The sequence below is a fragment of the Marmota marmota genome, unplaced genomic scaffold (genome assembly GCF_001458135.2).
Source record: "Marmota marmota marmota unplaced genomic scaffold, marMar, whole genome shotgun sequence".
NCBI lineage: Eukaryota > Metazoa > Chordata > Mammalia > Rodentia > Sciuridae > Marmota > Marmota marmota.
Window position 1 is genome coordinate 506,106 of NW_025999875.1, and position 26,432 is coordinate 532,537.

General features: G+C 35.9%; 1 protein-coding gene across 1 annotated transcript in view; it reads right to left on the reverse strand.

Annotated features, from left to right (window-relative positions):
- The window catches only part of LOC107160543 (butyrophilin-like protein 8), a 35,731-nt gene that overhangs the window by 5,067 nt on the left and 4,232 nt on the right, over positions 1-26,432 (reverse strand). The window contains 3 exon segments of the mRNA XM_048786902.1: positions 12,285-12,560; positions 24,830-25,006; positions 25,009-25,176. Of these exon segments, the coding sequence (XP_048642859.1) occupies positions 12,285-12,560; positions 24,830-25,006; positions 25,009-25,176 (621 nt within the window).

Consider the following 26,432-nt stretch of genomic DNA (forward strand, 5'->3'; position numbering starts at 1 on the left):
ATTACAGGTGTGTTCCACCATGCCCGGCATGTTTGGCAATTCTTAACCATGTGTTCCACCACTTATGTTGTAGCACTATTCACAATAGCCAAGAAATTAAGTTAATGTAAATGATAAATGGATAAAGAAAATGTGATCTATACATATATGCGGGCAAGGAAAATGTGGTATATATATATTATATTATACACAAATACACATGATGGAACACTATTCAACCATTAAAAATGAAATATTGGTATTTGCAAGCACATCAAAGGGAGTGGAAAACATTATACTGAGTGAAATAAGCCAGGTATAAAAAGGAAAATATTTCAAGCTCCCACTTGTGTGTAGAATGCCAAACAGTTGTTCTTCTGCATTGAGATTTATGCAATTTAATGGACCAGGTATCTCTAACAATTTTATGAAGTGGCTTTCTCCAGAAGATGTGTCTTGGGGTGTTGTTAGTTGTATATGTAATACTGACTTGGATTCCAGCTGGGCCCCATAGTGTTGTCTCCCTATAGTTTCTTTGGTTGTAAATAATGACTTCAGATGCAGTGCAAACTGTATCAGAGTCACAAAGACCTATTGTTTCTGTATGTTACATGAAAGTGGGAGCACTTCAGGCAGGTATGGTGTAGACAGCGATGGTTTTGGGGAGCTATGCAACTACTTCTGAGAATGGGGACCTCCATTAGGTGCTATCTCTGCCATTAGCAAGGACCTCTTGCATTGGCAGCCACAGTGATGGTAAGGGGACTGAGGCACTTGTCCTCCGACCAGTCAGTGGTGCAAGCCCTATGTTACATGGGAAGACATAGTGGCAGAAACTGCAGCACCCACTGTGGCACTTGCACTCAGGCCTGACAGCAGCATGTGGCCGGGCAAGGTAGATGGGCATGGTGGTGGTGCAAACTGTGTAGGTGGGATGGCAGCAAGAACCATGGTGTTTCTCCCTTCTAGTGTCAAGGCATCCCCAGGAACAGGAAAGAAGCTGACACCAGACATAGTTCCCCTGGACCTTCTTTGGCTGAGTAACCCAGGAGTGCGTCAATGGCTGGAGAAGAGGCTTCTCTATCACAACTCCTTCAGCTGGAGAATGCATATTGGGGATGGGTTGACACCCAGAGTTGCTTAAGACCTCCTCAGTATGTGCCTATGGGTAGGGCAGAATTGGGAACCATGGTTTACTTCCCACCCTCCCAGTAATAAGTATGATCCCAGTACAGGGGAAAGGGTAGAAAAACCTCCTGGAAATATGCCATCAGTACTGGCACTCACATGAGTTCACAGGTGGCTAGTCATAACCTTGATGTCAGAGGAAGAGTGTCCTGATATCATTGAAAGAGCACACAAGAAATATGAAAAACAAAGGTGCTTCTAAAAGAACAAAATAACTCTCCAGCAGCAGATTATAAAGAAATTGGTATGAATGAAATACATAATAAAGAACAAAAAGAATGGTTTCTAAAACAGCTTAATGAGACCCAAGAGGATATATATAAGCAGTTAAATAAAATAAGGAATGCAACGCAGGATATAAATGAGAAATTCAGCAAAGAAATAGCATATTTTAAAAGGACCAAACAGAAATCTTTCAAAAGAAGAGTCAATAAGCTAGGTGTGGTGACTCATGCTTGTAATCTATTATATTATACACAATTACATATGATGGAACACTATGGGAGGCTGAGGCAGGAAAATTGCAAGTATGAGGCCAGCTTCAGCAATTTAGTAAGAACCTCAGCAATTTAGTGAGACCTTGTCTCAAAATGAACAGGAGAAAGGGAGACACCTAAAGTTGGCAAATTCAAGTGAGATTGGTCATCCCTAATCTCTACATAGCACAGAAAGAAGGCAGTGAAGGAACAGCTGACCAGTGAAGCAGGTGACACAGTTCATGATCTAAGATCCAATATTAGACAGTCTGAGACCTGGAGAAACTTGGCATTCAGTTACTGGAGCAGAAAATAAAGACAGAGTTTCTTAATTCCAAATTTGGACCAGAAGGAGGAAGGAGAAAAGCAATAGAGAGAAAAAGAGGGAGAGATAAATATAAACTCACTCCCTTAACAATATACAGAGAAAAAAAAAGCAAAACAAATTAAAATGCAGCTGGAGCAATGGATCAATGGATCGTTGAAGGACATCAAGCAGTTTAACCAAAGTCATGGACAGAAAGCATGACAGTTATTTTGTGAAGCTTACAGCTGGTCAGATACTCAAGAGGAAATTAAATAAATACCTCCCCACTTCCAGATATCAACAAATTCAACCAGAGGGAATATTACTGAAATACAATGTTTCAGTAATATGTCTAGAAGAAACCTGTAGAGGTCTAGCTACTAGCCAAACTTACTGAAGCCCTCTCCTCCTCATGATGAAAAGGGAAGTGGAGTGAAGTATACCTGCACTTGGAAGGCTAGTTTACCCCAGCATTCCACAATAGCCTATGCAAGAGCCTTCAGAGAGAGGAACAAATGACCACTATTCATGGTGGCAGGAAGTAAGGGCTCAGATCCAATTAGACTTGCTATCCAGTCTTAATTCTAGGTAGCAGAGAGAAACGGCATCTGGACTCTTGGCTGCAGTGGAAGTGAGGGGCTGTGGGGGAAGTGGCACCCATGGTTCATAAACCTGGGCACTGGAAGCTAGAATCCAGGTGAACTGGCTGTCTCTTTACCTGGTAGTAGGGACAGTGTTTTGGTGAGCTGTATCAGGCAGGGGGATGCTTCTATACCACAAACCACCCATAGAAAGTCTACAACCACAGGTCCTGTGCTTGCAGACAACCACAAGCCTCTACGCTACTTTGAAAAAGACCATACTAAGGGAAGCAGCAGGTTAAAGCTTACTTGTTATGTACAAGAGAACTACCATAAGACTATTACTGGATTACTCAGTGGAAACCTTGCAGGACATAAGGGAGTGAAATCATATATTCAGAATTCTGGAGAAGTTAGCAGAGTGAAGCTAGACAGTGAACTATAATCTCTCTCCAACACAGGAAGGAGGCAGTGAAGAAACAACTGACCCGAGATGTAGAAGGCAGAGTAAATGCTTTAAGATCCAATATCACACCATCTGAGACCTGTAAAGATTTGACGTTCAGTTAATGAAATAGAAAATAAAGGCAGAGTTCTCAATCCCTGAACCCAGACAAGGATGGGAGAAGGGAGAGTGGCAACAGAGAGAGAAAGGAGGAAAGGAAAAATCACATAAGCTCACTCCCTTAGCAAGAGCTGAAAAGAAAAGCAGACAAAATTAATATATAACAGAAACAGCAGCGTCATTGAAGGGGATAAAGTAGTTCAAAACCAAATAGTAGAAAGAAAGAACTACCACATTCTGCAGCCATTTTGTGGAGCAGTCCAGTTTCCCTTTAAATCAACAGAGCATCTTCCCACCTCTAGACAGCAAGAAACTGAATGAAGAAGGAATACCCCTGCAGTGAGATCTCTTAAGAAAAAAAAAAACAAAACTTGTAGATGGATAGCTACTATCCAAAAGTTGCTGGAACCCCGCCCCCCCCCCACACACACTGAAACAAGGGGTGAGGGATGGAGCAGAGCCACCCCAGCAAATGCTAGTTTAGCCCAGCTCTCCACACAGCCTCTGAAGGAGCCAGGCAGAGACAGAGCCGATGCCCATAAAACATGGTGGTGGGAAGTGAGAACTCAGATCCAGGCAAGAAGGCAGGGTTCATGTACAAACACAAGAATAGGATCCTACTTAGAATAAGTTATACTCCATATATGTATAATATGTCAAAATACACTCTACTGTCATATATATCTGAAAAGAACAAATAAAAAATAAAAATAGGGCTGGCATTGTAGCTCAGTGATGGAGCACTGGCCTCACATGTGTGAGGCACTGGGTTCAATCTTTAGCACCACATAAAAAAATAAACAAGTAAAATAAAGATATTGTGTCCATCTACAACTACAAAAATTTTAAAAATAAAATAAAATAATAAAATTTTTAAAAAAGAAAATTTCAGACCAATATCTGTGATGAACATAGATGCAAAAAAATCTTAATAAAATATTTACACAATAGATTAAAAAGATAATGCACCATGATCAAATGGGGTTCATCCCAGGGATGTAAGCTTGGTTCAACATATGGAAATCAATAAATGTAATTCATCACTTAAAGACAAGAATCACATGATTCTCTCAATAGAAGCAGAAAAAGCATTTGACAAAATTCAGCATTCATTCATGCTCAAAACATGGTAGGCCTAGTAGGAACATACCTCAACATTTTAAAAGCTATATATCTTAAAACAAAGGCCAACATCATTCTAAATGGAAAAAAATCAAAAGCATTCCCTCTAAAAAGTAGAACAAGACAGGAATGCCCTCTTTCACCACTCCTATTCAACATAGTCCTTGAAATCCTACCCAGAGCAATTAGACAAAAGAAAGAAATTAAAAGGATATGAATAGAAAAAGAAGAGCTCATACTAACCTTATTTGCCAATGACATGATTTTACAATTAGGAGACCCAAAGACTGCATCAGAAAACTTCTAGAACCCATAAATGAATTCAGCAAAGTAGCAAATTAATTCCTATAAGTCAAATGTGTTCCTATACATCAGTGATGAATCCACTGAAAGAGAAATAAGTAAAACTATCCCATTCACAATAGCCTCAAAAAATAAAATATTTAGGAATCAATCTAACAAAAGAGATGAATGAACTTTACAGTTAAAACTACAGAACACTAAAGAAAGAAATTGAAGAGGACCTTAGAAGATGGAAAGATGTCTCATGTTCTTGGTAAGGCAGAACTAATATTGTCAAAGTGACCATACTACCAAAAGCACTACACAGATTGATGCAATTCCTACTAAAATTCCAATGGCATTTTTAGAAATAAAAAAAGGCAGTCATGAAATTTATTTGGAAAAATAAGAGGCTTAGAATAGACAAAGCAATTCTTATTTAGAAAAGTGAAGTAAAAAACATCACAATACCAAACCTTAAATTACACTACAGAGTTATAGTAACAAAAATAGCATGGTATTAGCACCATAACAAACATGAAGCCCAACAGAACAGAACAGAAGACACAGAGACAAGCCCACATAAATACAGTTATCTCATACTAGATAAAGGCACTATAAATATACATTGGAGAAAAAATAGCCTCTACAACAAATAATGCTGGGGAAACTGGAAATCCATTTGTATCAAAAATGAAATTAAACACAAAACTTAACTCAAAGTGCATCAAGGACTTAGGCATTAGACTAGAGACCCTGCACTGAATAGAAGAAAATGTAGGCCCAAATCTACATCATGTTGGCTAGCAACTGACTTCCTTAACAAGAGTCCTAAAGTACAAGAAGTAAAATCAAGAATAAATAAATGGGACAGAATCAAACTAAAAAGTTTGTTCACAGCAAAGAAAACCATCAAGAATGTAAAATGGCCTACAGATGGGAGAAAATCTTTGCCATCTGTAACTCAGATAGAGCATTAATCTCCAGGATATACAAAGAACTCCAAAAATTTAAAACGAAAAAAACCCAAATAACCCAATAAATAAATTGGCAAAGAAACTGAAAAAACACTTCATGGAAGAAAAAATACTAATGGTCAAAAAATATATGAAAAAATGAACATCTCTAGCAATTTGAGAAATGCAAATTAAAACTACACTGATTCTATCTCACTCCGGTCAGAGTGGCAATTATCAAGAACACAAGTAACAATAAATGCTATTGAGGATGTGAGGGAAATGTTCACTTATACATTGCTGGAGGGACTGAAAACTGGTACAATCACTCTGGAAAGCAGTATCGAGATTCCTCAGAAAACTTATAATGGAACCACCATTTGACCCAATTATTTCACTCCTTGGTGTATACCCAAAGAACTTTAAATCAGCATTCTACAGTGATGCAGCTACATTAATATTTATATAAGCTCAATTCACAATAGCTAAGCTATGGAACTAATCTAGACACCCTTCAATATGTGAGTGGATAAAGAAAATGTGGTATAGACACACAATGGAATATTATGCAGCCATAAATAAGAATAAAATCATTGCATTTGCTGGTAAATAGACAGAACTGGGGAATATCATGCTAAGTGAAATAAGTCAATCCCCCCCCCCAAACCAAAGGCCAAATATTCTCTGATATGTGGATACTAAAACGCAATGAGTGGGTATAGAATAGAAGTCCAATGAATGAGACAAAAAGGAATATATGAAGTGGAGGGGGATGGAAATAGAAAAGTCAGTAGAATGAATTAGATACACTTTTCTATGTTGATGTATCAATATGCAACCAGTGAAACTCCACATCGTGTACAACTTCAAGAATGAAATCCTAATTAGAATAAATTATACTCCATATAATATGTCAAAATACACTCTTCTATCATGAATACCAAGAATTAACAAATAAGACAATAAATAAAATAATGGTGGCAACAACATTGCCTTTAAAAATAAAAATGAATAACAAAAAATAAATAAAAAGGACACTGCTGGGTTGATCCAGAAGGTGTGCTCCACCATGTCCTCATATGGAAAAGACATCTTGTGTTCTTCCATTGTCCATGGAGAGCCAAATAGGGATAATTTGACATCATGTTAGTGTGGCCAGCTGTGTGGGGGAGCAAGTCCAGGAGATGAGACCTGGGAAATCTAAGCTGGGTCTGAAAAACAGACCTGCAAGATGACTGCTTCATGACCCCTAGTGTGCTTAGGAGAGGAGGAGAAAGTCAGGCATGGAAGATGTTTCACACGGGAGAATATGGGTGATAGAGACCCTAGAGAGACTAGTTCCCTTCCCCCTTTAAGTCTGGCAGCTCAAGGAACAGCTGAGGTGGGACAGAAATTTTAACAGGGGGGCAGGTGTGACTATGCTTAGGAGCAGTCCAGGAGGCCAGGAAGAGCAAGGTTCATGAGCAACAGAGGGGGCAAAGGATTGGCTCCTCCACCATATTAATGTAACCTAGGGGAGACTCCTGTCATGCAGTCTCCCTGTGTGGATAGCCAGCTGCTGGGCCTTAGAGTTGTGCTGATTTAATCTTTAGGCCAATGGCCATCCAACAAAGAATGCTGGGCCTGACTAGACCTAAGCCATACCTGTAGGAGCTCTGCCTATAGGAGCTTCTTTCACAGAACTCTACAGAGACCTCACCAGATAGTAGACCTGAGGACACTCTCCAACCCACTCTGCCTCATACTGCCAAGAAGAGAAGCTAAGACCTCATGAACTCCAACTGGCAACTTGATGAGCAACACAGAAAGAGGAAGAATTTCACTGCCTGTGACCACTACTTTTGAATGATACATACCACAAGAAGAAAGAGAAATAAAGACATTTGGGAACAGACAACAAACATATTCTTCTTGATAATTTTTGACCACTGCAATGAAAACAAGTCCTTAATTTTTCATCAAGAATCTCTTTTTTCTTTTCCTTTTGCTCTCTCTTTGTGTATGTGCTGAAAATGATTCATGGACATTTATGCATATACATATTTGTCTCTCTTTTCTCATTTCCAGCATATTTTGAACATAGTTATTTTTCATGGCTTTGTCTTTTGAGGACTAAGGATTTTGGATTACTATATTTTTGCTCTGTTTTGTTTTGTTTTTCACTTGTCTTTTTCCTCTTGATTCTCTTTCTCTCTTTTCTTTTGCTAGCAGACAAATTCTATTGTTCTCTCTTCACTCTTCCTTTATTTTTTTATTTCTATTTTTTCTCTTACTCCCTCACTGTCGTCACATCCTAAATCTCTTCTGCATTCTCCTTGTTTACCTTTTGAAATTGCAAACAATTTTGCAAACTTATTGTTTTTACTGTTGGTAATTGCTTACCATACAATTTCTGATTATTGTTCCAGTCAAAATTGTAGATGTCATAGTAGGAAGTAAATATTTAGTTTAATACTGTATACTGTTTGCATTGGTTATTGTTATTGTTTCCTTCTAATTGTGAAGTACTAGAAACTTTCAAGATCACTATAAGCTCATAGGGTAGAAAGTCTTCTGCCTCAGATCATACTGTTAGATGAGTAGACACACAAACAACATGAAAAGCAAGTGAAAAAAACTGCCCCAAGCAAATCAAAATACTTCAATAACAGAATTCCATCAATACCACAATGGAAGACATGTCAGAGAAGTTTAGAATACATAAACTGATCTGCAAGGTAAAGTATGAGTAAAGAGTAAAATAAGAGAGAAGGTACAGGATATGAAAGATTACTTCAAAAAAGAGATAGAGATTCTGGGAAAAAAATCAAGTAGAAATCCTTGAAATGAAGGAATCAATAAACCAAAATAAAAATTCAGTGGAAAGCATCACTAACAGACTAGACTACTTGAAAGACATAGAAATCAATGAAGACAAAATATATCATCTTGAGAATAAAGTTGGCCATGGAGAAAAGATGTTAAGATATCATGAACAGAACTTTCAAGAAATTTGGGATAACATGGAAAGACCAAATTTAAGATTGATCAAGACAAATGAAGGCTTGGAGATACAAACCAGAGGAATGCATAATGTTTTGAATAAAATAATATCAGAAAAGTTCCCAAGCCTTAATAAATAAAAAGGAAAATCAAATAGAGGAGGTATATAGATCCCCAATATACAAAATTACAAGAGACCCACATCAACCAAGGCACATCATTATAAAAATGCCTAAAATACAAAGTAAAGATAAAATTTTAAATGCTGCCAGAGAAAAACAACAGGTCACATTTAGAGGGAAATTAATCCAGATCTCAGCTGATTTCTCAACCCAGACTCTCAAAGCTAGGAGGTCTTAGAATAATATATACCAAGATCTGAAAGAAAATGGATGCCAACCAAGAATACTATACTCAACAAAGTTAAGCATCAGAATTGACAATGAAATAAAAACCTTCCATGATAAACAAAAGTTATTCACAACTAGAAAGCATGCATGACAAAACATACTCAATAAAATATTTTATGAAGAAGAAATAAAAAATAAAAGTGAAAAACTATAAAGGAAGAAATTATGCTAAAAGAATAGATGATCAAAGGAGAAACTAATTCAAATTAAAAACCAGAAATAAATTTAAATGATGGAATACAAATCATTTCTCAATAATAACACTGAATATATATGAACTAAACTCATCAATCAAAAGACATAGACTGGCAGGTTGTATTAAAAAACAATACCCAACAATATGCTGTCTCCAACAGCCTCACCTCATAGGCAAAGACATCCACAGACTAAAGGTAAAAGGCTGGGAAAAAATGTATCATTCACATAGATTTCATAAACAAGCAGGGTTTTTTATCCTCATAGCAGATAAAGTGAACTTAAAGCCAAGTTAATTAGAAGACCAAGAAGTTCGTTTAATACTGCTTAAGGGAACCATACAACAAGAAATAACTGTCATCAGTATTTATGCCCCCCAATGGATAACCTACACATACCTAGATTTATAGATTTTTCTACCCTATGAACTTATTGTGTCCCTGAAAGTTTCCAGTACCTCACAGTTCAGGAGGAGACAAATGATAACAACCAATGCAAATGATGTACAGCATTAAACCAACTAGTTTCTACTATGACATTTACAATGTTAATTGTCACTATAAACAGAAATGATGTGATCAATTATTGCCCATAGTAAAAACATTAAGTTTGTAAAAGGGTTTGTGATTTTAAATGGTGAACCAGGAGAGAAGAGATGAGATATAGGATGTGAAGATTATGAGGGAGGACAGAAAATATTTTAGAAATTTTAAATATTAAAAAAAAGGAAGAGTAAAAGAGAGAACAAAGAGTTTGGCTATTAGCAGAAGGAAAAAAGAATCAAGGGAAATAGATAAGTGAGAAGACAAATATATATAAAATAAAAATTAAAATATTAAGAAGTAAAAATTAAAAAAATAAAATTTTAAAATAAAAAATAAAAGAATATTGGGGCTGGAGATGTGGCTCAAGCGGTAGCGTGCTCACCTGGCATGTGTGCGGCCCGGGTTAGATCCTCAGTACCACATACAAACAAAGATGTTGTGTCCGCTGAAAACACTAAAAAAAAAAAAAAAAAAATTAAAAAAATTCTCTCTCTCTCTCTCTCTCTCTCTCTCTCTTAAAAAAATAAAAATAAAAGAATACAAAATAAAACAGAAATATACTAATCAAACATCCTAGCCCTCAATATACTAAGCCATGAAAAGTAACTTCCTTCAAAAAACGCTAGAAAGGAGGGGGAAAAAGACACATATGTATATGTATCATGTCCATGAATCATTCAGATCACAATGAAACAGAGAAAGGGGAAAAAAGATCTCAATGAAAAGTCAAAGAATTGTTTCTAATGGTGCTTTTTAAAATTCTTGGCTTCCCTTCTCCACAGTGTTAGGTGGAGTGGGTTGGAGTGTGATGTCTGCTCCACCTTCAGGATGGGGTCAGTAGAGTGTGAGAGGAGATCCCATAGGCAGAGTTCCTGGAGGTGTGGTTTGGGCCTAGGTAGGTTCCAGGTTCTTGGAATGGTGATTGGTCTGAAACTTTTCAATCAGCACACATTCAGGGCCCAGCAGTTGCTCTCCACACTGGGAGACTGCACCCCGGAATCTCCCCTAGGTTCCACTCATGCAGTGAAGGAGCCAATCCTTTGTCCTTTCCATCATCTGCAGATCTCACATTTCCTAGTCTCTTGGATTCAGGCTCCAAACTCAATCCTGCCCTTGTAAATTCATGTATTCCCCTGTGTAAACCCTTCTCCAAGCTTGATTTTCTCCAGGTCACTTAGGCATTCTCTAGGTCATGTGGTATGGTTTTGCCAGGCCTATATTTGGGGCCCAACTTGGGTTTGCCAGGAATGGGCTCCCCCAGCTGCTGGCTCCCATGGTGCAGCTGCAAAATGTCTCTGTCCTCTCTGGGCTGCCAGGACAGGTATGGCTTCTTTCCCACACAAGGATATTGTGCAACACACCTTTCTGGTTAGTCCAGCTGTGTCTTTGATCGCTGATCTCTCCATACCCAAACATTGAACAGGCCTCCTAAAACCATGGGTTCCTTTAAATTCCTCATCCCTCCACTTTGCTCATTCATGGAGGGCTGATTTGACTGGCAACAGCAACAGCAATAGCAATGCAGAGTTCTTCTTATTCTATTATATCCAACCTCCTGAGTCCTTAATCTGCCTTCAATGTCCAGTATTAACTCCCAGGAAAGCCCTTTCACCTTTCTCAACCACTTTGCTGAGAAGCTGCCTGTCTGTTTTTTTGGTCTCAAAACAAAAGAGAGCAGAGCAGCCAGAAAGCAACCTCCTCTATTCCATCATCTTAAAGCTCTCCTCTTTTTCTTTTGTATAGTATCATAGATACTAATGTATCTATGATGGTATGCCTTTGGTTACTATTTGTCTATTCTTCCCCCCAGTTCTCTTCAGTAGAGCACTTGCCTGACATGTGTGAGGCACTGGGTTCAATTCTTAGCACCGCATACAAATAAATAAATAAAATAAAGGTTCATCAGCATCTAAAACAAAATATTGCACATTATTAGATTTTTCTCCTACATTGATTTAAAATTTAAAAAAATTTTTTTTAAAAAAAATCAATCTACAATCTTTCTCTTTTAACTGACAAATTAGGATGTTTTACATAGTAATTACTGACATATTTGGATCTACATGAATTAACCTATTCTTTTAAAATCTTCATGAAAATTTCTACATTTTAAATTTTATTCAGTTTCATAAGGCAATGACAATATATTTTCTTTAAAATTAATAAACTTATTAAAAGTAAACTTTTCCCCTTTTTCCTAGAGTTAATGCAAATTCTTAAGTTTTTTTAAGAGTTGAATTTGGAGGGGTGCCCCATATACTGATCATGTAGCAAAGAAAATACTTAATCCAACTTCTCTGGAATTGTAAACAAGTCTGTTTCTACCTGTTGTTGTTGTTATGTTGAAATTATTGTTCAATTCTGGGGATTGATCCAAGAGATACATGCTAAGAAGGCACTAAACCACTAAGCTATGGCCCTGGTCCTTTTCTTATTTTGAGACAGTCTCACTAAGTTGCCCAGGGTGGCCTCAGAATTGAAATTCTCTTTGCTCAGCCCCCTAGGAAGTTGGGATTACAGGTGTGTGCCACTGTGCCCAGTAATTATTTTATTGTTTATATCACATTAACCTTGACTTTCAAAATGAATTATTAAACGGATCAATATTAAACAAGAATTAGAAACAGAAAGGCTCCTAGTCTCCCTCTGGGTTACCCAAGCATGCACCCCTACTCCTCTTTCTCCTCCCTACTCACCTCTTATCCATACTCTGGATTCCAACTCTTGGCTCAGGTCAGGGTCAGGGTGCTGAATGGAGCATGATATGCTTCCAACATTCTCTTGGACTACAGATGAGGAGTTGACATCAAATGGGCTATGTCTGTCTGCAGTTACCTTGGAATCTGAAGATAAATCATGTCCCAGCAGGCCTTTCCACTTCACTGTGGGCTGGGATAACCAACCTGAGGATAGTAGCTGAATGCCTCCATTAACAAATCCCATTATAGAAACGAGAGAACCTGAGCCCAGTGCTGGGGAGAAAAGAAGGAAAAGATTAAAATGAAGATAATATCCCAAGGCCATAACTGTTCTAATCCAGGTCCATCAATTCCATAGTCATAACTCACCCCCCTATTTTTGTCTTGCATATACATACACTTACAACACACCTGCAAACACCTATGTGGCATTTATTAATACCACATATGAATATTAATTTATTACATGATTAGGTATTTCTAAGCATTAAATATGAATATGTGAATAAGATAGAGATAGATCCTTCTAATGAGGAAATTTTCAGAAGGTCAACTGAAGTGGAGAAAGCTAAGCTGTCATGTCTTCCAGTAGCTCATTAAAGCAAAAATGAGTCAAAATAAAAATAACAGTGCAGTGATGCCTTTAATCATTTACTGTCATAGTATAAGAAAAAAAGCTAAAACTAAGAACTTGCCAACTCCCCATTCCCTTTTCTTCCATGAAATGGCAGGCTGGTCCAGGATCAAGTGCACCAATGCAGGCAACAATTGTGTTACTACTAAAAGAGCCCCAAACAAAGGGACAAGCAGTTTTATGAATTCTGATTTTGTGAACGGGACATGGGGGAAGGCTAGAAAACAGAAATATGGAAATCACTGAAAAAGACTTATGGAAATAGAAAGACTGTGTAGATAAACAAAGCTAATGTCAAATGTTTCAAAGTACTAGTAAAATAAATAGATAACTTTATTGCTATAAAAAAGTGGCATAATTAAACACTGTAGGAAGCAACAAAGGATAGAGAAATCACAGGATACTAATTGGAGAGGGAAAAGTGTCTTCAAGTACGCAGTCCCTGCCCTCATAAGAAGTCCTCCACAAAGGCACCTAAAAAAAACTTCTGTCCAAGCCCTCAAATAAAACGACCTAAGAACAAAGGCAGCCAGACTAGGAATGAAAATATGTGCAAGAGCATGAGACAATGGGAAGGTCTGAATCCTTGATTACATCTCCAGGGAATGCATGCATTTTCTGTGCACCAAGTCTGAGTATGGGGAGAACAGCTTATTCTCATGAGGCTTGTCAGACAAGGCATTTGTAATGGCCTATGGTCAGACATCAAAAAACACATGTAGGATTTAACCAAGAGGTGGACTTTCAATAACTCACTGACAATACAGAATAAAATAAGTAATATATTTCATTGAAAGAAAAAAATAAATACATTTCATTGGGAAAAGTACAGCTATTGAAGAGCATGGTCAAACTATCACAAAAGAGAGAATGATTAAATGTCAAGTGAGTCCCCACTGGAGGTGACATTTGCTCAGACGAATAAGAGTTTATTAGGTTTAAGCAGATTCTGAGGAAGTTTAGCTAGACCTGTCTTTCAGACTTAGGACTTGAGCAACAAAAAGGAGCATTCTTCACATGAGTGATCATAATCTGATGACTTGATCATGCCTATATCTTGCAACAAATAGAACTCAATCATCTGTGTGCTGTTCTTTGCCATTTCCCAGGATTCAGACAAGTGCATGAAGCCTTATGTTTGGTGAGTCAACAGCTTAAATAAGGATTTATGGTATGAAGGCTCAAAGGGTAGGTCTGGATAAAATAACATAAATATGTCTCTTCCTACTAAAGATAATTTAAACCCCTGGAAACACAACAACTGGCAACCATGGAAGAACTTTGAATGGTGGAAAGAGGAAGCTAGACACATTAGAGACTCAGGAACTAAAGTGACAACACAGCAGTAAAGCATCTTATACCTAACCCATGAACAGAAAGTAGGCTCACTTCTTCACCAGATCACTGACAATGCCAGGTGAACCCAGAAACTCCTGAAAAAGGATAAGGATTGCACAGAAGCCAAGCTGACAAGAGGCCAGGTGAAGTGCTCTTTGTCCATTTGGATCATAAACTCTTCCCTCACCTAGGGACACCAGGGCAGCTGAGCTAATAAAGCAGCTCAAACAAAAAGTACAAAAGATCATCAGAAGGCCCCATATCATCAAATAAATCAGGTAGATCAAAATGGCACAGCAAAACCTCCAAAAATAAAATTTTTTTGTGGAACCACAACTGGCAACAATTCAGGTAACAAAAAACCTGAGCACTAAACCTAAACAAGATGAGTGACAACAAAAATAGAAGTTTAAAAGCTTTAAATGATATCCAAAGTCTCAATAAAATAGCCAGCATGTATCAGCTTCAGTTGAAAATTACTCACATGAAGAACAAAGAAAATGTCATCCTTAGTGAGAATAGACCATTAATTGATACCAATATCAACAGAGGAAAATATTGGAATTATTAACAGAAAATTCAAATAGCTATAATAGACATGTCTCAAAAGCAATTAGAAGTTTTATTTTAAAAAATGAAAAATAACCTCCCATGTTCATGGATAGGTAGAATTAATATTAATAAAAAGGCCATACTCTCAAAAGCAATATACAGATTCAATGAAATCCCCATCAAAATTACCAATGACATTCTTCATACAACTATGCCTTACATGCAATGACACTGCAAATGACCTGGGTCATGCCATGCATCATTCTTACTTAGCAACGGCCCTCAGCACAACTAGAAAAAAACAGTCTAAAATTCATTTGGAATAATTAAATACCTATAATAGCCAAAGCAATTCTAAACCAAAGAGGGGGAAAAAGCAATACTGGAGACATTACAATACCTGACTTCAAATTATACTACAGAGCTATAATAACAAAAACTGCACAGCAATGGCATAAAAACAGACACAAAGACCAACAGTACAGAAGACACAGACAAATCCACACATCTACAATCATCTGATTCTTGACAAAGGTGCCAAAAACATATATTGGAGGAAAAAAAACAGCATTTTAAACAAATGGTGTTGGGAAAATTGGTTATCCATATGTAGAAGAATGAAACTAGACTCTTTATCTCTCACCCTTTATCTCACACAAAACTCAGCTCAAAAAATGATCAAAGATCTGATAAGTAGACCAGAAACTATGCAACTCCTAGAAGAAAAAGTAGTGTCAACACTCTAATATGTAGGCACGGGCAATCACTTTTTCAATAGGATGCTTAAAGCTCAGGAAACATGCCAATAGTTAAAAATAGAATGGCATCAGATTTAAAAGCTTCTGCATATCAAAGGAAACAATTAAGAATGTGTTGTGAGGACCCACAGAAGGAGAAAAATCTCTGCAAACTACTCTTCTGACAAAGAATTCATATCTAGAATGTATAAAGAGCTCAAAAAACTTTACACAAGAAAATTTAAGTAATCTAATTAACAAATGGGCACACGAATGAGATAGACACTCCTCAAAAAAAGAAATACAAATGACCAAGAAATAGATGAAAAAAATGTTCAACCTTGTTAGTAATTAGGGAAATACAAATCAAAATTACATTGAGAGTTCATCTCACACCAGTCAGAATGGCAGTCATCAAGAACAGAAATAATAAATGCTGGAGAGGATGTGGAGAAAAAGGAATACTTTTACACGGTTGGTGGGATTGTAAATTAGTGCAACCACTATGGAAATAAGTTTATAAAAGGTTAGGCATGGAACTATCACATAATCCCACTATACCACTCCTCAGTATTTATCCTGCAGAATTAAAGTCATTGTACTACAGTGATACATGCACATGAATGTTTATAGCAGCACAATTCACAATAGACAAACTATAGAACCAGCAGAGGTATCCATCAATGGATGAATAGATTAAAAATGTGGTATATATCAGTGGAGTTTTATGCAGCCATAAAAATATGAAATTATGCCACTTTCAAGAAAATGGATGGAACGGGAGACCATTATGCTAAGTGAAATAGGTCAAACTTAAAGGGTTAAAGATCCTATGTTTTCTCTTATAGGCAGAAGCTAGAGAGGAAAAGGAAAAGAAAGATGGAGGCAGATCTCATTAAAATCAAAAGGAGATTAGTAAAGGAAATAGACCATGGGTTGGAAATTGAAGAGAGAGGGGAAAGTGCTGGGAAGTGGTAGTGGCCAAATTATGTTGTTATATTGTATAGTGTGGTATGTATGTAACAACAAATCCCATCAGTATGTACAACTATAATGTACCAATTAAAACTGGAGGGCAGTGGGATGAAAAAGAAAAAAACTCATAGAAAACACACAGGTCATCTTAAAAAAAACTAAATGAAAATTATATACAATGATAAAATAAAAAACTCACAGAATGGCCTGAATACTAGAAGATGAAAAAGGATCAATTCAATGAAATTGAGAATAGAAAAATGGAAATTTTGTATTATTAATAACAGAAATAAAATTATCTATGCAAGGAGAAGGAGGGGAAAAGACTAGGAGAAAAATAAGAGAAATAGAAGAAGACTGACCTCAAGGACCTGTTGGACAACATCAAATACCCAACACTGGTATCATCAGAGTTCAAGAAAGATAGAATAGAGAGAGGATGAGTGAGTTTTCAAAGAAATGATGACAGATAACTTCCCATATTTGGATGCAAATGGAATTCATAATATAAAGAGAAATAAACCACTTAGAAGGACAAGTATTGCATGTTTTCTCAAGTTTGGGAAGGGCATAAAACTGCATACTTAAAAAGCTGATGATAAATGGGAGAACCCAAAGAAATTCATGTCTAGACCCAATAAACTTATGAATACTAGAGAAAAACTAATTTTGAAAAAAGCCAGAGAGAAATAATGAGTTATTGGAAAAATAGCAGCAAATTTCTCATGAGAAATTTGAAGGTCCAGGAAGAGTATGATATCAAGTTGTGGAATCAGTATAGATGACCATCAGTGGATTAAATGAATTCATTCATTCATAAAGAATGAAATTATGTCATTTGCAAGAAGATGAAAGGAACTAGAGATCATTATGTTAAACAAACTAAGTCACTCAGAAGGATAAGTAGGATAAGTCATTTTTTTCATATATGAATCATTTTAATGTAAAAAATATGATATGAATATAGTAGGGGGTATCAAGTAAGGGAATAAGGGAGGGGAAAGGGGATTAGAGAAAATAATAGGCAGGTTGGATATGACCAAAGGGCATTGCATGCATGCATGCATGCATGGAATTCATACGGTGAAACCCATTATTTTATACAATTAACATGAACTAATAATTATAATAAAATTATTTTTAAAGGAAATTATTTGATCAAGGAAGGAACTCAGAATACCAGAAAAGATTTTTTTAATGGAAAGGGTAAAAATAAGTATAAATAAAAAATAAGTACTCATATAAAAATAAGTATAAATACAAAAAATGCCTCAAGCATTTTAAAAACCATACTGATGTTTGAAACAAAAATTATAATGTTATCTGAAATGGGGCCCAATGAATATAGAAGAAATACTCAAGGTAATATTACTTAAGAATTATACAGCTTAAAAGGACTTCAATGAATGTAAGTTCCCATATTTTACTCAAAATGATAAAATGTTGAAACAATAAACTAGGATAAGTTATGTATGATTATTGTAACACTTAGAATAACAGCTAAGAAAACATAACAAAATAATGATGTATTCAAAAATTCTGAAAATAAATGAAGACATAATTCTTAAAAATGTTCTGACAAAGCAAAAAATAGACAAATGGAATTTCATCAAACTAAAAGATTTCTATACGGCAAAGAAGAACAATAAACAGAGTGAAAAAACAGCCTTATAGAATGGGAGAAAATATTTGGCAACTATGCATCTGACAAAGGATCATATCTAGAATATATAAGGAATGCAAAAAACTTAAACAAAAGCCCCCAAGTAATTCAATTTTAAAATAAGCAAGTGATATGAATAGACACCTCTCAATAGAAGAAACACAAATGATCAATGAAATATATGAAAAAATATTCTCAATGTCATTAGACATCAGGGAAATGCAAATCAAAAATCACAGTAAGATACCATCTCACTCCAACTAGAATGGCTATTATCAAAAAATAAAATATGCTGTTGAGGATGCAGAGAAAAAATAACTCTTACTCATATATTATTGATGGGAATGTAAATTAGATAGCTATTATGGAGAACAACATGATGATTCCTCAAAAAATAAAAAAAATGTATAATATGTCCCATTCTGGGTATTTATCCAAAGAAAATAAAATCATATCAAAGAGATACTTGCATGGCACCTGTTCATTGTGGCACTATATGCCACAGCCACAATATGGAATCAGCCTAGGTGCCCAGTAAGGTGAATGGATAAAAAAAATGTGTTATACATACATAATAGATTATTGTTCAGCCATAAAAGGAAATTCTGTCATTTGAAGCAAAATTAATGGAATTGTAATACATTGTATTGATTGAAATAAGTCAGATATAGAAAACAAATACTTTATGTTCTCTCTCATATGTAGGAACTAAACAACAAAAAAAGACAACCCAAATACAGAATAGTGATTACTAGACATAGGAAAGTATGGGAGAAGAAAGAGTAAATGAAGGGAGATTGGATTTGATTAGTACACATTTGATCAGTATGCACGTGTTAAAATATCACACTGAATCCCATGTGTGTGTTTAATACATGTTAATAAAAATAAAATAAAAACAAATGTTCCAATAAACCATAAGAGGTCAATAAAAGAGAAAAAAAAGGAGACAACCAAATATAAATAATAAAGTGTCAGGGTTATGCTCTATCATATAACTACCTTAAATGGAAATGATCTAAATGTACCAATTAAAGACAAATATTGGCAGAGTAAATTAAAAAGCTCAACCCAACTGTACGCTGACAATTAGAAACTCATTCCCAATACACTAACACAAGGTTAAAAGTAAAAGGATAATTGTCATCATCCAGAGGCAGGATGCATACCCCTCTCCTGTCCCACAAAATTTTCATTTGTATAATGAGGCTGATGATATTATACTTGTATCAAGATAAAATGATGAAGCCTATTACTCACATAATAAGACTGTCTGGGGAGAATAATGGAGACACCCAAGCAGCTCTACAAATGGCAAGAGAAAGTGAGGAAAGGAAAATGGCTTTGCTTTTATTATGGATAGGGTTTTAGGGTTCCTCCATGGCAAAGTAAGGCTTCTATGGTTTGTCTTTCTCACACCAAAGAAATGTCTAGGCTTTCTTTTCAGCTTTCCTAGATTGGGAAATGAAAAATGAGAAATGAAAGTGGATTGAAATCTGTCAGTAATCAAACATTAAAAATTATGAAATTTGCATATACCATACATACATTAATTTTAAAAATAGGAGTAGCTATATAAAGATCACATAAAGTAGACATCAGAGCCAAGTGAATTTTGAGAGAGGAGAGATATTACATAATGATAAATGGATATATCTACCAAGAAATCATTAGAGTCCTAAATATAGATGCATCAAACAACAGTCACTGACATGAAACAGAATTTTAGATGGAAATTTCAACAATGTTCCACTATCACTTGAAAGAATATGTGTTCTGCTTTTAATTGCAGTTGGATATGAGAATAATTTCTAATGTTTGATAGCACTGTAGGGCAACTTCAGTTGAAAATTAAGTATTTCAAAATGGCTAGTAGAGAGCTCTTTGTGTTTGAATGATGTAAGTAGGTCAATTAACTCCTAGTAGGATAAACTCAAAAGAGACACACACCAAAGAACATTATAATTTAACTGTCAAATGACCAAGACCAAGAAAAAAATCTTAAAAGTGGAAGAGAAGCTATTCACTACAAACAATTAAGGAAACCCTAATGAAGTAATCATCTGATTTCCTGTTGGAAATATTTTTTAAGAATTAGAGAATATTTAAGCATCTTGGTGCCAATTTGGTCTTGAAGGCTGGAAGATAATGGGTTGCTATATTCAGAATTCTGAAGAAAAAAACATTGTCAAACAAAATCCTATAACCAACAAAGCTAGACGGTATAGGAGAAATACTGGGGAATAATATGGACAAATTATATTGTGTGTATGTATGAATACGTAACAAATCCCATCATCCTACCATCATGGATACCTATAACATACCAATAAATATATGGCGAGAAAAACTCAGAGGATATCTCATGTTGTATCTTCCAATAATGAATGTCAAATGATGACATTCTCAAACCAACAAAACCTGAGGGCATTTGTTATCATTAGACCTACTTTTCAAGAAATGCTAAAAGAGGTTTTTCAGTTTGAAATTAAAGAATATTCAAGGCCATTAAAATATAAAGATCTCTAGTAATAGTAAAATCATGGACAATTTTAAAAGGTAGTTTTGTTGTAACTTTTGTTAACTTCATTCTTTGTTTTCTACATGATTTAAAGTACTACTGCAATGAAAGCAATCATCAGTTCATGAGCTGGGAAACAATGTATAAAAATTTAATTTTGTTACTTCAATAACTAAAAGCAGGGAGGACAGAACTATATAGGAGTAGATTCTTTGATGTTACTGACATTAGTTAGTATAATTCTCTTTTAGGATGTTAAACATTAACTTATGGTAACAACACACACACACACCAAAAAAAAAAAAAAACACACATAGCTATAGAATACACACACAGGCAGACAGACAAATAAGAATAGCATTTAAATGTTTCACTATAAAAAAAATCAGCAGGGCACAGTGGTGCATGACTTTCATCCCAGCAATTCAGGAGGCTTAGGTAGGAGGATTACAAGTTCCAAGTCAGCCTCAGCAACTCAGTGAGGCCTTGAGCAACTTGGAGAGACCCTGTCTCAAAATAAAAAACATAAAAAGGGCTGGTGATGTTGGTCAATGCTTAAGTGTCCCTGGGATCACTCCCTGGCACCAAAACCAAAACCAAACCAAATAAAAATTCAACCAAGCACAAAGAAAATTATACTAAAAATGAGCACAATTTTTACTTGTCAATTAAAAATAAAAGAAGAAGCCACACATGGTGGTACACCCCTGTTATCCCCATGACTCAGGAGGCTGAGACAAGAGGATAAAAAGTTTGAGATCAGCCTCAGCAACTTAGTGAGGCCCTAAGCAATTTAGCAAGACATGTCTCAAAATAACAAATAAGGGGCTGGGGTTGTAACTCAGTGGTAGAGCACTTGCTGAGCATGTGTGAGGCACTGGGTTTGGTTCTCAGCACCACATAACAATAAATTGCTAAATAAATAAATAAGATTAAATTCTTTCAAATAATTAAAATAAAAAAAGTCTGGGGATGTGTCTCAGTAGTTAAGTGTTCCTGGGTTCAAGCCCTGGTAAATAAATAAAAGGAAGGAAGGAAGGGAGGGAGGAAGATGTTATGTTCCTGTTTTTTTTTTTTTTCAATTTTTATTGTGGGTTGTTCAAAACATACGAAATTTTTTGACATAACATATTCGACACTTTGATNTTTAAAGTACTAAGGGAATGAAAACAATCATCAGTTCATGAGTTTAGAAACAATGTTTAAAACAAGAAACATAAAAGCTATAAGAAAGTAAATATCTAGGCCTGGGGTTGTGGCTCAGTGTTAGAGCACTTGCCTAGCACATGGTGAGGCACTGGTTCAATCTTCAGCACCAAATAAAAATGAACAACAACAACAACAAAAAACCCATAAAGGTATTGTCTCTCTCTCTCTCTCTCTCTCTCTCTATATATATATATATATATATATATATATATATATATATATATATATAAAGGTATTGTCTCCATCAACAGCTATATATATCTGTATCTATATACATACACACACACTCATATATTATATAAAGTAAATATCTAAATTATAGAAGTCACTCTTCATTATTGCTCTAAATGCAAATGGTTAAATGTTCCAATCAAAAGACAGATATTGTTGAATAAATTTTTAAAAGTAAAACCCAACTAAATGCCATCTAAAGAGATTCACATGTAAGGACACATACAGCTTACAAGTGAGAGAGAGATAAAAAGATTCTAGAAAAACAGAAAGCAAAAGAGACAAGATAGCTCTACTAATATCAGACAAAGTAGATGGTAAATTAAAACATGATATATATAAGGACATCATATGTAAATGAAAGGTTCTTCTACCCAGAGAAGAGTTGACAAATGCAAAAATATGTGCACTTAAAATGACATATCAGAGAAATTTACAAAGCAAAAAATGGCAGATACAAAGAGATACATAGTTCTACAATTTAGTAGAGTACTTCATTACCCTGCTAAACTGTTGACAGAACAACTAGGTAGAAGATAAGTATGAAAATAAAAGATGAACAACATACCAAAGCACATAAAATCTAAGACAATAGTACACTCCACCCAACAATAGACTACACATTCTTCTCAAGTGCACTTGGGATATTCTCTAGGATGCACAATACAAAGTACATCTTAATAGATTTTAAAAGCTATGTGTCACAAAAAAAAAACTTTTCTGAAACAATTGCATAATGTTTGAAATGAAAACCTTAAGGAAAACTGGAAATTTTGCAAATTATGGGAATTAACACATTCTTAACCAATGGACCCAGAAAAAAGCACAAAGGAAATGAAAAAGTGGAAACAGAGACAAAACCACAACATACTCAAACTTATGAGATGCAAAGAAAGTGATGCTGAGGATAAAATGTGTAGCTATAAGGGCTTACACTAAAATGAAATAAGATTTCCTTAAAATTTACAACTTAGGGAATGTGAAAAATAAGAGCAAATTAAACACAAAGCTAGCAAAATAAAGAAAATAATAAGGATCAGAACAGAGGTGAATAAAACAGAAATAAAACAATAGAGAAAAAAAATCAATGAAACCAAAAGTTGTTTCTTAACAAAGTTGAGAAAATTAAGATGGTTAAAATTTTTAAAAGAACTGTGAATACCAAATGCTGGTGAGAAGAAACTGGAATACTCATACATTGTTGGCAGGAATGTAAAATATAATACTCTGTTGTGGTGTGAACTGATAAATACAATCAATAAGAATGTAAGTTATAGGCTATAGATTAGTAAAAAATATAGATTACAAATATAAGATTTTGATAAGTGAGATAAGACAATTATAAAGCAAGAACTGACATATGCAAGCCTGAAACTCCATTTGATGCTGCCTTCTATTAAAAAAAAAAATTGTTACAAGAGCTGTTTCTGAGAAACTGAAATAAAAGCTGTTTTCTGCTAAATTAAAACAAATAATATAATATAATATAATAAATATAATATAATATAATATATTGTCTACTGTACTTTGTACCCCACAGAATGTACTCAACCCAAAGATATGGTTGTCTTGGTGACCCAAGACTTTAAAGTAGATTCTCATCCCGGCTAACCAGCTGCTTGAACCCAGGATTCAGTTATCTAACACCTGCTTAAACCCAAGATGCGATTGTCTGAGTTGCTGTGCTAACTGCTGTTTTAGCTTCTATGATTGGCTTGCTTGCTTGACGTTAAGAAAAGTCCCTAAGCTGTGGTTTTCATTCTTAAATTCCCAAGACACGGGCCAGGAAATGGCTATTCTCCCACAGAGCTTCAGTCTCTATGGTTGGGTGACAGTCCCTGGTCAAGTAAATAAAGCTCTCTTTGACTTGAATTCGGAGTGTTTTCTGAAGCAGCTTCTCATAACAACTCTGGAAAGCAGTTTTGAAATTTCTTTTAAAACATGCACTTTTATAACCCAGCAATTACACTCCCAGGCATTTCTCTTCCCCAAATGAAACTTAACGTCTGTATAAAGCATTATGCACAAATATTCATGACATCCTTTTTTTTTTGTGTGTGTGTGTGTGTGTGTATGCCTTGTGCATGTGAAGCAAGCACTCAACCAATTCAGCTATATCCCCAGCCCCCTATTTATAACATCTTAATTTGTCATAAACCAAAAATAGAAACAACCCATTCCTTCAATGGATGAGTGGTTAAACAAGTTATTGTGCATCCATACCTGATAATACTATTCAGCAATAAAAGGAAGAAAATGTTGACAAAAGCAAAAACTTGAATTTCAAGAGCATGATGTTGAGTGGGAAAAGATGATCCTAAAAGGTAATATATTGTATAATTCTACTTATATACCACTCTTGAAATAACACAATTATGGAAATGGAAAATAGATTGCCAAGTGTTGGTGGATTTTAGGGATGGAGGAGGGTGAGTGTAACTGAAAGGGTAACTGAGGGAGGACTTTGTGGTAATGAGATAGTTGATGTGGTAGTTTCAAGAATCTAGGCTAGAATATAGGATAAAACAAGAACTATGCACAAAAATGAATAAACTAATAGTGTATCATGTTGTTTTGTAAATAAATAATCCTGTATTTAAAATCTTTTGATTTAACAAATTGTAAAGTTCAGGAAATTTCTATTTGAATGAAGTCTTGAATTTTCAGAATTAAGCAACTGACCTGACACCTGTAGCTCCCTAGTGGCTTTCTGCTCATAAGTCTGGGAGCAGAACCATTATCCATACAGGCCAGCATCTGAGGAATTGAATTTTTCTAGTTCTAGGGAGACTTGTCCAAGTACAAAGAAGTCCTTCACCAACACAGTCCTCCCTTGACAGGCTGCCATCTGCATAAATTTTGATCTTTTCCATCCCTGTAGAGATGGACCAAACCAGAGAATTGATCCTTGAAGAACTTCATTTCCATGGCTTCTGCATTTGTCTCAGGAGAGAGGAAGCAGGTGAAGATTGTGTCCTCCTCCTCCAGCACATGGACAGGCTTGTCTGGCCCAATCACTTGCCACTGGCCTGTGAGAGTAAACACAAGAGAAAAGTAAGCAAAACCTACTTAGGGCAGTGATGTTCATGAATGGAACATTCATCATGATCCCTTTTCTAAGCCCAGAGATATCATATCTGCATATTCCTACAATTGACATAACATATTCATATCAGTTACTTCATTTGGTTCCAAAAGACCTGAGAAGTGTATTTTATTGACATTGCCATTTTCAAGGTGAAAAACTCATGTCATTAAGTAAGTTATCTAGAGGCATGAGGGCACAATCTCCAAAAGAGGACCTTTTCATCAAAGGAGAGTATATACCCACATTCTCTTTCCTCTACTCATCTGCTCAGTAAAATCTCAAAACAGTTCTTTTTTTCTATTTCCTTGGCAAAAATGCAAAGAACACCCTTTTTTTCAATGACTTAGAAGAGTAGTATGAGGTGATTAAATCTCCATCTTACAGTAATTTGCTTCCTCATTTTGTAAATGTTTTATCAATACAATTAGAGGAATATATATTCTTTACCTATAAAAGTTTATTTGTGTTTCCTTACTATCTGTGTACTTATTCTGCAAAATTCTGAAAAACATGTTCAACACTATGGCAGGGAGAATTTGCCATTTTTATCTTAGAGGTTGGTTCTCTGGTACACTTACGTTGTGACGTATTCCTTCCATGGAGTGCATCTTTTACACTTGCTTGCCGCAGTCTGGCTGGGCACAAAATCACGAGCCACCACACACCTTGTAGATTCAAACAGCAACTCTTTATTCCCGAACTCACACTGGCACTCTACACACGTTCTGGGGGAAATCCACGTTCTCCGCCCAATTCATGTTCTGGGTGAAATCCCAAATACTCTCTCAATCCCGCGAGAACTCAACGGGAACTCAAGGAGCAGGCGTGCCTGAGGCAGCAGGATACGCCCTATTCCCAGCAGGGTACACCTTAAACCTGGAACCGCCCTAAACCCAGATTGTCCTAAACCAGGACGCCTAAACCCTGATCTGCCCTAAACCCGGATCCGCCCTGGTCCTTGAGCAAGGTCACCTTACATGCAATGTCACTGCAAATGACCTGGGTCATGCCATGCGCCATTCTTACTTAGCAATGGCCCTCAGCATCTCCCCCCTTCTGATTAATTAAACAACAAGCAATGTGGCTTAAGGACTGTGCCTGGTAGGTTGTCCAATTCAACATATGGTTCTTACCCGTCATCGGAAAACTGACCTTTAGGCGTCAGCCTCCTGTCTTAGGTTGATACCACTGCAATTG